Source organism: Hyla sarda, chromosome 1, assembly GCF_029499605.1.
Source record: "Hyla sarda isolate aHylSar1 chromosome 1, aHylSar1.hap1, whole genome shotgun sequence".
Lineage (NCBI taxonomy): Eukaryota > Metazoa > Chordata > Amphibia > Anura > Hylidae > Hyla > Hyla sarda.
Genome location: NC_079189.1, coordinates 186,931,804 through 186,946,070, shown reverse-complemented (window position 1 = coordinate 186,946,070; position 14,267 = coordinate 186,931,804). Strand labels below are relative to the sequence as shown.

Here is a 14,267-nt window from a genome sequence, read left to right as displayed (position 1 = left end):
ATTTTGAAATTGTGGAAATTTTTGCGCAGACATTTTGCACCAAATTATAGTCCAAAAAAATATGTCAGGAAGGTAATGATAAATCTCCCCCATAGAACTTTTTTTCTGAGCAGTAACTAAAAAGGTAGAATATAGGGCTGGGTGGTATACCAGTTCATACCGAATACCAACATTTTTTCCCCGCACGATATGAATTTTTCCCATACTGCAATACTGGTTGGGCCCCTCCCCCCCCCCCCCTCGAATGAATAATCAGCCGCAGATGAGTTTGCGGGCTGCGCTTTAAATGACTGACTTGCAGGCCGCGCTTTAAATGAATGAGATGTGAGCCGCGGCAAGCTGTCACCTCCCTCTGCAAGTGCTAAAAGCCTGCCTTTTAGCACTTGCAGGGGGAGGTGACAGCTTCCAGCTCGCAACTTAAAGGAAAACTGTTAGATATTTTCTCCCGCACTATCCACAGGTACTGATGGATAGTGCGGGAGACGCTGATTCCAACGAGCCCTACCTTGCTAGGATCCGCCTGGCCGTTCACCCGCAATTGTGGTTTTATTCTATGTGTATATCTTGCTGTAACTGGCACGGGCGGGGCTTCTGCAGCTAACTGGCACTGCGCCGCTTATGAATATTCATCCCCCCTCCCTCCAGTTAGGAGCGACGAAGAAAGGGAGAGCTGGAGGGAGGAGGGATGAATATTCATAAGCGGCGCTGACCGCCTGTGCCAGTTACAGCAAGATATACACATAGAATAAAACTACAATTGTGGGCAAACGGCCAGGCGGATCCTAGCAAGGTAGGGCTCCTTGGAACCAGCGTCTCCCGCACTATCCACCAGTACCTGTGGATAGTGCGGGAGAAAATATCTGACAGTTTTCCTTTAATCGTTTCCAGCGCCGCGTTCAGGAAGTTAAGCGCTGGCGGCCCACAAGTCATCCATTTTAAAGCGCCGGGGGTGTTTGAGAAATACAGCAGCACCTGGGGGTCATCTATGATTAGTTCCTCCTCGGGGAAATACCGTTAAATACTGTGGAACTGTCATAACTTGCAAACATACCGTAATATGCCTTTTTGGTTATACCGCCCAGCCCAATAGAATATTTCTAATAGAGTCTATGTAGAAAGTGGTTTCATTCTGCATTCAGGAAACAAGATTAATATAATCAACAGTTACAGATGACAGCAGTTCATATCCATTCTCCATAACTTACCATTTAATTGACTTCTACTGTGCGGAGAGGTAGAAAGAAATCCATTTCCTGGTTGCTGATGATCACTGAAATACATATGGTACCAATGAATACTTGTGAGCAAGTTTAGGTGCTTAGCATCTACAGCTGCAGTGCAAAGCAATCTTAGCTGTATGCAATCTTGTGGACTGCAGGTATCATTCTATAGTTACATTTTATTAGTAGTGCAACAAAAAGACACAGTGGAGCTCAACTGCTAGGACCCCCGAGTGGTGCATGCCAGGCGCTTCATGCACTGTCTATATAGATCCACCCGTGTTTATAACATTTTCAAATAAAGAAACACAACTGCATTCTAATGATATGAATGTTAAACACATATAGGGACAAGGGTATTATATTTGGTCCCTAGCTGAGAAAAACAAACAGATGTCTCTATTACACATCATAGAGAATAGAAATATGTAGGTATATGCACTGTCTATGGGAGTGCATCATGCAGGTGGAAAGGCCAAGGGTCTCATTCTGGAGATCTTAGGGGGTCCTAGCAGTCAGATTGTAGAGATCCTGTAGCTAGGGGATAGATTTTTTTTTTTTTGGCTGTACAGTTCCTTTAAAGGGAATGCCAGATGTATTTGCTGCCAAGAGATGCAGACACCCTTGGATGGCTGTTAGGGTTTTAAAGCAAACTGGCAACCTTTAGCTCCAAGAAAGGTACAAACTTATAAAAATTCGTTTTGTTTCTCAGCCAAGTGTCAGTGAGGCAGGGCCAAACTACTCAAGTGCCACAGCCAAGTGGAATGTGGAATACTCACCTCCAAGCTGCTCCTGGACTAATGTACAGGGCCCTGAAAGTCAATCAAAAACAGCTGGGAGGTGAGAGCGAGTGGGGAGACATAGACTGTGGCATTTGTGCAGCTCAGCCCTGCCTCTGACACTTGGCTGAAAAATAAAAGGGTGATTTTAGGGTATGTTCACACTGAGGAATTGGCAGGTGGAATTCCACTGTGTGAACCTCTAACAGTGTGCATGGATCTTCTGCAGACTCGTTCACACTGCGGAATTTCAGCAGCTGAAATTGATCCACATAAAGAAAAAACATGTTCAGTCCGCGAGCCCTGCATTGCCGTTGCGAGGTGTAGAACTGCGCCCCATGCAGTTTTGCATGCACCCGTCCCCACAGCTGTCCGGAGATTTTTGAACATACAGCGAGGGGAGGGGAAGGCAGAGCTCGGCAGGACGCAGTTCTGCACCTCCCTCAGCCGTGTACACCGTTCCCTCCTTGCCTCTTCCTCAGGAGGAGAGGAATGACATCCGGGGGCAGTGCAAGCGGGGCAGTGAAAATCCACAGGCTGGTTTAGGTTTACTTTGTGTCGTGTTTAGTGACAGCCCAGCCAGAAGAAGTAGGCTTGCACGGCTGGTTTTGTTTATGCAGGGTGTTTACTGAACAGGGGGAGGACGTAGACTTTCACAGGGTGCTGGTTTTGTTATCTAAACACAGCACCCTGTGAAAAAAAAAAACAACAGCCCGTGCAAGCCTATGTCCTCGGGCTGGGCTGTCACTACACACAGCACAAACTAAACCTAAACCAGCAGTGCAAACCTTTGTTCTCCGAAGGCAGGTGGAGCTGAATGAGGCGTGTATGTCCCCTCTCCCCCTGCTGTGCCTTCACACTGCCCTCCCCTCAGCACTAGCTTCGGAGGCTTGCATGGGAAGTAAGTCTGCCCCTCACACAGTCAATGGTGACGGCGCAGGGATGCGCGATCATACCGCTCATGTATTTCGTCGGCGGACTCCAGATGGTATCTTCGCTCAGTGTGAACATACCCTTTTAAGTTCGGCAAACACCATAAGCTCCAAGAAATGTACAGTTTGAGTACTGCGGGATAAGAAAACTTAGGGGCTAAGTTTCAGATCATTGGGGGGTGGACAGTCAGCGGCAAGGGGGCATGTCCGACCACCTGAAGCAGCAGCTGAAACGCCCCCTCAATACATCTCTTTGGGAGAGCCGGAGCGCTGCATTCGGCAGTCTCCGCCTCTGCCACAGTAATGTATTAAGGAGGCGTGTCGGCCGCCACATCATGTGGTAATCGAAATATGTTATTTCGGCAAAGAGCTGAGGGCCCTGTACGGGATATCGCAGGGGCCCCAGCAGTCGGACCCCTGCAATCTGAGACTTATCCCGGAGTACTCCTTTAAGAGCTTTGCATATGGTAAAAGTGTTCCTGAGCAGTCCAGTGCACAAAGACACAAAAAGAAGATTGTAGTAGCACTGGGACCCCAACATGCTTACCTTACTCACCTCAGTTGGGCATATAGCCTCTGACTGGGTGACCAGCAAGATCCACAGTGGTGGTGGATGGGAGGCGCGGTCTGATCAAAAAAGTTCACTAAGCCACAATTTTTGGTCTAGAGTGTTGCTGCAACCTTCTTTGTGTGTTTTTGTATCTGCCACTGCAGCATGCACCCGTGTATTTGGTTGTTGTGCTGGCTCTGTTTACCATACACAAAGGATGTAAGGAAAATGCAAACCACTACTATCACTACTTTAGTTGCACAAAGCTGAGCACAAGCTACATCGCATATAACCAACATGAGGTAGGTGACATAACTTCAGAAAAACTTTGCGACAATTTAAAAAGTTGCAGTTGATAAATCCCCAACCACTGCAAAAAAAAGCATGCTACACCTACATTAAAGTTTTTTTTAAATAAGTCTAAAATTTGTGCAAAAATTGCAATCATTTACCATGAAAAAAAGAAATGCATGGCTGGAGATATTTAAAAAAAAACAAAAAATAAAAATAAAAAAAAAATACAGAATTTTGAAAAAACAAAAAATAAACCATAACTCGCCTGCCCTGATCCTCAGCTACAGCCATTCGATGACTGTCAATCAAAATCGATCTGGGCAGGAAAGTATGACTTATTGTTTTGCTTTTACAGCACTCCAATGAATTTAATAGAAATTATTGTATGAGGACCTGCTGAGATATCTGAATTGGTTTGGTGGTGATCTTCTCTGATTAAAGTCTTGCCACTTGCTTCCCTAACATAACTACCGTATATACTCGATTTTTCGTGCTGAAAACGCCCCCCTCGGCTTATACTCAAGTGAACTCTCCGCCTGTCAATCCCTTCTCAGTGGTCTTCAACCTGCGGACCTCCAGAGGTCGAGTATATACGGTAGCAACTGCAGTGGGTCTCAGCATTAAGACCTGTAGCATTTGTTGCACTGTGCTATGTTGGCACAATGCAACAGTTGTCAGTCAGCTTTTTGCACCCTATTCTATAACATACAGTATCACAAGGCCTTGGAACAAGGGTACAGCATAATGTGTGGCCATCATGAATGCCCCTAGAGCGTCCTTCTAGCCTTGTTAACTCCATTGTTAAACAAATGGAAATATTTTAGATATATAAAGCCCAGAATTGATGCTATATGCAGGGGTACTCCGGCCCCAAGACATCGTATCCCCTATCCAAAGGATAGGAGATAAGATGTCAGATCGCCGGGGTCCCGCTGCTGGGACGTGACGTCACGACTCCGCCCCATGTGATGTCACAGCCCGCCCCTCAATGCAAGTCTATAGGAGGGGGCGTGACAGCTGTCACGCCCCCTCCCATAGACTTGCATTGAGGGGCAGGTTGTGACATCACACGGGGGCGGAGTCATGACTTCACGATCTTCCGTCCCCGTGGTCGAGATGGACTCAGCCCGAGGACCTCCAGCGGTTCTGGAAGCCGCTACAGGTGGGTGCTGCATGGTAGATCCCGGGGGTCCCCAGCAGCGGGACCCCGGCGATCTGACATATTAACCCCTATCCTTTGGATAGGGGATAAGATGTCTAGGGGCAGAGTACCCCTTTAAGTAACAATATACTGTGGAACATTCAAGTAGTACGTTTTGAGAAGGTGACCCTTGTGTACCCTTGGCATACAAAACAGGTCAGCCTAGTAAGTGCATCTTCTGTCCAGGTCACAAGCACATTATGGGCTTTGGCAAAAATATCTTGAATGCCTGTAGTGCACAACAAACAATGTTGTTTTTGGCATAACTAAAAATACAATTGTTCTATTATATCAAGGAATGTACTGTTTCTCCTTGTGGAGACAGAGCTGGAGTAAGGCGTTAACAGGCAACAATTCAAGAAAAAATATGCAACTTGGCTCATCTCCCGTAGGAAGAAAACTTTCTAGCGCTGCCTTGTAAGCCAATATTGGACCCTTTATAGAGCCTTAAAACATGACTAAGGTTAAAAGGCAAATCAGAGTCATCCATATGTAGACAGACATTTCGCTGCCCATCAGCACAGGGTTGGCTGGATGATCATGGGTTTCACTGATGTTAATAGTCATGTCTATTATAGGTTGATTTAGATTCACAAGCCAAAGACAGAATACTTTTACGTTTTCCCAGTCACTTAACCAGCTTTTTTCATGGAGCTATAATTACATATGCGGACAGGTTCTTGCTGCATTTTTAGCAAAAATATCTTATATTACATTTGTCAACCACAGAACCCTACCTAAATAAATAACTTCTGCAGTATGCAAGCAGGACTAGTGGACAGGAGAACTGCCGATTTTATAACACATTAGATCACATTTGCTTTGGTAAGCACTGCACACTTGGCTTTTAGATTTCTGACCCTTACATAAGGCTCAATAATGCTATAATGCACAAATAAAAACAATTCGTATTACTGGATAGAAACTTGTTACTTCTTTGATCACCACAGACCCAACCTTGAACTAAATTCAGGGTACAAAAACAGGTCTGCAAGTTTAGCCTGCCAGGTATAACCAATACAATCTACAAAAAATGTCTGATTTATGACGTCTATTACAATTCTTCATGTGAATAGAATGTTAAGATAAAATGCTAAATTAAAATGCAGAGAAAGACATGGTTCGATCACTGCATTTGGCATAATGACAACTGGCTGTAGCTGTAAACCCATACCCAATACGCCATCTACTCAAAACTCTCTCCATCATGGTATTTAGACACCTTGGGCCTTTAGTACGGGATGCAGTAACAGGGCTAACCTAGTGATGTATACCGTGCCATGGTTTGTCTCTGTGAGGCCACATAGCTTTGTACAGTATAGGTCATAAACAAATCAGACGACATTTGTATGACAGTGTTCCTCCGTAGCACTGCTTCAAAGGGGTCCATAGCTCCATGCAAACACTCAAGCGCTATACCAAGAAGCTTTATCACAAGCAGAAGGATTACAGGTACACTATTAGAAACACAAAGGAATACAGTGGTCCCTCAAGTTACAATATTAATTGGTTCTGGGACAACCATTGTATGTTGAGACCATTGTATGTTGAGACCATAACTCTATGGAAACCTGATAATTGGTTCTAAAGGCACCAAAATGTCATCCAAAAATAGGAAAAAGTGAGAATTTAAGAAAAATAAGTAGATAACTAGTAAAGATATAACAAGTCCTTACATATAAAAGTAAGAAAGAGCTGCTGGGAGCTGTAAATCACTATCTATGTCAGTGTTTCCCAAGCAGGGAGCCTCCAGCTGTTGCAAAACTACAACTCCCAGCATGCCCGGACAGCCAAAGGCTGTCTGGGCATGCTGGGAGTTGTAGTTTTGCAACAGCTGGGGACACCCTCCTTGGGAAGCACTGGTCTATGTAGAGGACAGGATCTTCTTCGGGGTCCTGTAAGGTACACACAATGTCCTAAAAAAAAGTAACATGGAGCCGCCCTCACCTGGTGTCCAAAGGAGCAGCTAAACCAGGCCCAAAGAGTAGTACAGAACATGTAGTACCACCCTGTACTGTAGGGGGCTCTACCAGACACCAGTCAGTGCATATGCTTCAGTAATACAGGAGTTTTACCAGTGAATGCCCATTCTGATTGGTCAGTTCATTGACACGTTTCACAGATCTGGACTGTCCACAACATTGTATGTTGAGTCTGGTTTCAACTTACAATGGTCCAGAAAAGACCATTGTATGTTGAAACTATTGTATGTTGAGGCCATTGTAAGTTGAGGGACCACTGTACCCAATATCACATTTCTATTAATGTACATCATGTCTGGATGAACTTGGATCATCATCTCTGGCTGTTACAGATGTAAACTTCTATCCAGATTGCATTAGTTGCGTCTAGATATTCATTATATATTCTGCTTTACCTGCATAGACTTTCTTGAAGTCCCTTCATGTCAGCAAAACTAGTTCCTTCAATTATTGGAGAATCTAGATTACTTGAGCCACTGCTGATGTGATCGCTGCTCTCATACCCAGACTCTGCTCTTTGCCAGCTGTCAAGATGGTACATCTTGGAATCGGAATTAATTTTGTTTCTATCAGTCTGACCTTTCCCTAGAGATTCTAAGGAACTCCTGCTGCCAGATTCCTGTTTTACTTCATCCTCGTAGATGGTCATTAGGACTTTTTTCTTCGGACTCTCTTTTGAGCTGTGGTTAGTATTTTGATCCTTGGCAACTTGGTGTTTACCATTAGATTGTGGTATATGCCGCGGGCTTGATTGACTCTTCTCGTTCTCATTAAAGATGCTGTCCACATTTAGAGTCTCTCGCATGGGTCTCCAGGGCTTTCTGTTCTTGCCATTTGTTTTTTCTCTGTATTCCTGACTGCTGTCTGTATCATAGCCAGAAGAAGCATTGTTTTTGACTCTATTTAAATGCCTGGATTCAGGAACTGTAGACTGCCCTGTAGTGGAGGAAGAAACTTGTCTGGGCTGCTGTTCAGGTCTCTGTTGCTTATATGGCCCTCTACCTTGACTGCTGAAGAAGTGAGGATCAGGATACTGTCTGAAACCATTCCTAGTAGGAGAAGATGCAGGTTTTAGTTGTGTTCCAGAGAAGGATTTTGATGGATATATCACGGCTCCAGAGGATTGCTCTGTAACAGAAAAATAGACATTCATCAATACTGTAAAATGTGGCAATCACTTTGCTAAGCATTTTTACAAGCAGATGAAACTGGACAGAAAACTATGTAAATATGACATATTAGCTCACTTGTTTATGAAGAGGAGGCTGAAGGACTGCACGATTGCAAATGCCAGGGCTATCTGGCATATACACAAAATCGGTAGCAAAATGTAGTGCGAACAGATACCAAAAAAGCTGAGATCTGTCAAAAACACACAAGTAGGCCTCCTCTAAAGCAAATGTATTAACATTTAACAAAGGATCAAAGCATGCAATAGCTTAGGGTTTCAGCACTAAATAGACTGCCTTTATTGTAGGTCACTAGCATTAAATGACAAACTACCTTTTGGCCTGGGAGGTTCCTTCTTCTGTGTTTTGTCCAATGGCTTTCTTTGAGCAGATGATGCACTTTTTAGGTGATTCGCCCTTTGAGCACATTCTCGGGACAAGTCTTTTAACTTCTCCTGGTTTTCGTTACGACCTAATTTAACTTATACCAAAAAAGTAGGTTATTAGTATATGTACATTACTCGCCATTATCCTATTTATGAGATGCATGCTGTGTTCTATAAGGAACAATCCCTGCCACAAAGTTATTTGCATATATGAGTATAAGCACCCTGCCTATACCGGCAGCTACTTTGCACAATATGAGCATACCTCTGAACAGCACTCACAAAATGGCATCAAGCCAATAACAAAACGCAACACAGGTAATTAACCCCTAGAAGGATGCAGCTATTGTGAGCATTGAAGAGGTGAGGTCATACAAAGACCACAGCTATGGAATTTTTTTTTGATGTATCTCCATGAAAGCTTATTGTGTACTAGACAGATTGTATTTTTCAGTGGTGTCATTTTGGAAACAAAAGTACAGACAGCATTTTTTTTTGTTTGAAGAAAGGGGGTGGAGGTTGCCTTGATTACGGCACCGAAATCAATGATGCCATTTTGAGTTTCAATTTGGTTTCACAATCAGACATAACATTTGACAGATGAAGACATTTTTACTTTAGACATTTGGCATCACGATAAGTCGTAATAACTTACAGAATAGTTTATTTTATTTTAAATACTTTTTCACAATAAAAAATATTTGAGCACCACAACATTTACTATATCATTTACATTTCCGATGACCGTGCTACATGAGGGCTTGTTTTTGTGCAATAAAATGCCATCATTGTGATACATGACTTCTATTTTTTGAGAGGCGACAGAAATAAAACTGAAATTTCATCAATCTACTGCCAATTATGTGTATGATTTTAATAATACATACTAATATTGTAAGCAAAGTGTATGATGAAATTGTAAATTTTTTGTAAGGAGGTCAAAGTGAATGTATCACCTGGATTTTCTTCTTACTGATTAGAGCCAGATACAGAAATGTGCTTTTTTTCTAACCAGTCTCTTTTCTGATTATAAATTTTCAATACAAAAATTGGAAACTGACAGCAGGGTCACCCACACTATACAGGTAGACAGTGCAGGTGAGCCTGTTTCTAATGCTTCTTACCAGGTAAGCGTCGGTGCAACTGTTCAGGAGAACATCTAGTTGCTCATATGCTAATTTGACTGCAATGGAGGCTGCTGCTGTTGTATGTGTAATGCTTTAAAACTCTGCCCTTTCATAGACATACTAAGGAGGCTGGGATGAATATTAAAGGAGGGGCGGGGTTACCGAACAAAGGAGGTGGTGTTATCACTAGAGGTGGCAGGCAAAAGCAGTGCAAAAACAGCAGCCTCTAATGCAGTTAAGAATAAATTACATTATCAAAAAGATTGATTTCTCTGTAACAGCTGCTGGATTTTCACCCAGTAAGAAGCGTTAGAAACAGGGTCACCTGCATCTACAGTCATGGCCGTAAATGTTGGCACCCCTGAAATTTTTCTAGACAATTATTTCTCACAGAAAAGGATTACAGTAACACATGGTTTGCTATACACACACACACGTTTATTCCCTTTGTGTGTATTGGAACTAAACCAAAAAAGGGAGGAAAAAAAATGCTAATTGGACATAATGTCACACCAAACTCCAAAAATGGACTGGACAAAATTATTGGCACCCTTTCAAAATTGTGGAAAAATAAGATTGTTTCAAGCATGTGATGCTCGTTTAAACTCACCTGGGGCAAGTAACAGGTGTGGGCCATATAAAAATCACACCTGAAAGCAGATAAAAAGCAGAGAAGTTCACTCAGTCTTTGCATTGTGTATGTGTATGCCACACTAAGCATGGACAACAGAAAGAGGAGAAAAGAACTTGAGAACCATAATCGTGGAAAAATATGAACAATCTCAAGGTTACAAGTCCATTTCCAGAGATCTAGATTTGCCTTTGTCCACAGTGCGCAACATTATCAAGAAGTTTGCAACTCATGGCACTGTAGCTAATCTACATGGGCGTGGACGGAAGAGAAAAATGTATGAAAGGCGTCAACACAGGATAGTCTGGATGGTGCATAAGCAGCCCCAAACAAGTTCCAAAGATATTCAAGCTGTCCTAGAGGCTCAGGGAGCATCAGTGTCAGCACAAACTGTTGACATTTAAATGAAACGAAACGCTATGGCAGGAGACCCAGGAGGACCCCACTGCTGACACAGACATAAAAAAGCAAGACTACATTTTGCCAAAATGAACTTGAGTAAGGCCAAAATTCTTCTGCGAAAACGTCTTGTGGACAGATGAGACCAAGATAGAGCTTTTTGGTAAAGCACATCATTCTACTTTTTACTGAAAATGGAATGAGGCCTACAAAGAAAAGAACACAGTACCTACAGTGAAATATGGTGGAGGTTCAATGATGTTTTGGGGTTGTTGTGCTGCCTCATGAAATCTGAGGATTACCAATGGATTTTGGGTCGCACTGTACAGCCCAGTGTCAGAAAGCTGGGTTTGCATCCGAGATCTTGGGTCTTCCAGCAGGACAATGACCCCAAACATACATCAAAAAACACCCAGAAATGGATGGCAACAAAACGCTGGAGAGTTCTGAAGTGGCCAGCAATGAGTCCAGATCTAAATCCCATTGAACATCTGTGGAGAGATATTAAAATTGCTGTTGGGAAAAGGCGCCCTTCCAATAAGAGAGACCTGGAGCAGTTTTCAAAGGAAGAGTGGTCCAACATTCCGGTTGAGAGGTGTAAGAAGCTTATTGATGGTTATAGGAAGCAACTGATTTCAGTAATTTTTTTCCAAAGGGTGTGCAACCAAATATTAAGTTAAGGCTGATAATTTTGTCCAGCCCATTTTTGGAGTTTGGTGTGACATTATGTCCGATTTGCTTTTTCCTCCTTTTTTTGGTTTAGTTCCAAGACACACAAAGGGAATAAACATGTGTATAGCAAAACATGTGTTACTGCAATCCTTTTCTGTACTTAATTTTCTTGAAAAATGTCAGGGGTGCCAAATAGAGATGTGCGAACAGTAATCCAATTAGTGCCTTTATTCCATACCTGCTGGGCCAGTGGTGTGGATCGCGCCCCCCCCCCATATATAAATATCCATATCAAAAATATATAAACATAATAAAAATAAAAAAGTTGTTGGGGTCAGAAGATGACAATTTTAAATGTATTAATTTTCATGCATGTAGTTATGAATTTTTCCAAAATCAGACAAAATCAAACCTACATAAGTAGGGTATCATTTTAATCATATGGACCTACAGAATAAAGCTAAAATTTCATTTTTACCGAAAAATTTACTAGGTAGAAACGGAAGCCCCCAAAATTTACAAAATGGTTTTTTTTTCACGTTTCGCCGTAGATTTTTGGGTAAAATGACTGATGTCATTACAAAGTAGAATTTGTGGCGCAAAAAAATAAGCCTTCATATGGATTTTTAGGTGCAAAATTGAAAGGGTTATGATTTTTAAAAGGTGAGGAGGAAAAAACGAACGTGCAAAAACTGAAAAATGCTTGGTCCTTAAGGGGTTAAAGAACAGAAAATGTCATCTTATTAGAAGCCTTTGGGCCAGAATATAAACTGCAAATGTTTATAACAAATAGGAATATGGAAAAGTAGAACAAAAAAAAAAAAAAAAAAAACATTTTAAAATAGGTTTAGCTTAAAAAGTTAATTGTCATGTAATTTTCTCAGAACACATTCCCTTTCTGGATGGTACATTACACTTCAATACTTATGCCTTGTCTTTGGTCTTTCTGTTGGAGGCAGGACCTGATAGGTGTGCCAGGATGGAAGACTAGGCAGACTTCACTAGCCATTGGCTGCAATGGCAAGCCATCATAACCCCGTTATGTAACAGAGCTACTGATGGGCTTATAGACAGAACCCTTTCCCTATGTCTGATTAAAAGTTGTGGTTGCCACTGACTGCAGCATCTAAAAGATAAAACTGCCAGAATTTGAGTTCTATATGATCTTGCAATTTTCAGCAGGAAACCAACTATATGTATCATTTGTACCTCTTCTGCTGATCCCACATGTGTAGTGGCAGAAGTTCAGAATCACTGACTTAGATGTCCATCACAGAGGGTGAAGTAACCCTCACTCATGATGGATACGTATGTCATTATGGGGTTAAAAGCTAAACCTCTTTTCTAAAAACTGACCTAATCTGAATAAAAGTGATTCATTCAACTACAATTTGCAGCACTTGCCTAAAAGTTGCCCAGAAGTAGGAAAACAAATAGTCTTATCCACAGGATGTGTGTTTTTTTTTTTAAATCCTGGCCAATCCCTATAAGCAACAACGTAAAACTCTGCCACAAAATGAGTTTTACATACCAGGTCCTCTTCCTGCACTTGACTGAACACCACCACAATTAAATGCTGTATCTTCATTCTGAAGCTTGTAACCACTGTTCTGATAAATGTGTTCTCCAAAATCTCGATCTCTGTTGTATTCAGATTTTTTTGATGTTGCTGACATTCGGTCATTAGCTTTGAAGAAATGAAAGAGTACAATAGTTATCATCAATAATGCTCACGCCTGCAATTTCATGTCTTAGGAGTTTGTTTAGAACAACAAGATGGTGGATTGGTGCAAAAATGTGCTAGCTGTGTGCTTCGCCTGAAGTATGCTACATTACTGCCTGGTGGAAAATCTCACTTTGCCGGTCCATCTCTCTCTCTCTCTCTCTCGCACGCACGCACGCACGCACGCACGCACGCACGCACGCACACACACACACACACACACTTACTTACTTACTTACCCCTCTAGTATCATCAGCACCCATATAAACATACAACAGGAATGCTGGTGTAAAGTAGGGAATTATTTATAGAAGGTTTTGTAAACATTTGGGTAACAAGCCTGCATTTTTATAATCATTTTAACCCCTTAAGGACCGGGGGTTTTTCCGTTTTTGCATTTTCGTTTTTTGCTCCTTGCCTTTAAAAAATCATAACTCTTTCAATTTTGCACCTAAAAATCCATATGATGGCTTATTTTTTGCACCACCAATTCTACTTTGTAATGACGTCAGTCATTGTGCCCAAAAATCTACGGTGAAACGGGAAAAAAAATCATTGTGAGACAAAATAAAAAAAAAAAACGCCATTTTGTAACTTTTGGGGGCTTCCGTTTCTACGTAGTACATTTTTCGGTAAAAATGACACCTCATATGTATTCTGTAGGTCCATACGATTAAAATGATCCCCTACTTAAACAGGTTTGAATTTGTCGCACTTCTGGAAAAAATCATAACTTCATGCAGAAAAATGTATACGTTTAAAATTGTCATCTTCTGACCCCTATAACTTTTTTATTTTTCCGTGTATGGGGCGGTATGAGGGCTCATTTTTTGCGCCGTGATCTGAAGTTTTTAACGGTATCATTTTTGCATTGATAGGACTTATTGATCGCTTTTTATTCATTTTTTCATGATATAGAAAGTGACCAAAAATGCACTATTTTGGACTTTGGAATTTTTTGCGCGCACGCCATTGACCGTGCGGTTTAATTAACGATATATTTTTATAATTCGGACATTTCCGCACGCGGCGATACCATTTATGTTTATTTTTATTTTTATTTACACTGTGTTTTTTCTTTTATGGGAAAAGGGGGGTGATTCAAACTTTTAATAGGGAAGGGGTTAAATGATGTTTATTCACTTTTTTTTTGCACTTTTTTTTTGCAGTGTTATAGGTCCCATAGGGACCTATAACACTGC

General features: G+C 41.7%; 1 protein-coding gene across 1 annotated transcript in view; it reads right to left on the bottom strand.

Moving 5' to 3' along the window:
• Positions 1-14,267, bottom strand: part of USP53 (ubiquitin specific peptidase 53) — a 60,172-nt gene that overhangs the window by 14,079 nt on the left and 31,826 nt on the right. Inside the window, exons 10-13 of the mRNA XM_056565847.1 lie at positions 12,874-13,029; positions 8,462-8,608; positions 7,354-8,086; positions 1,206-1,270 (exon numbers count right to left, since the gene is read on the bottom strand). Coding sequence (XP_056421822.1) covers positions 1,206-1,270; positions 7,354-8,086; positions 8,462-8,608; positions 12,874-13,029 — 1,101 coding nt within the window. The remainder of the gene's footprint in view (positions 1-1,205; positions 1,271-7,353; positions 8,087-8,461; positions 8,609-12,873; positions 13,030-14,267) is intronic.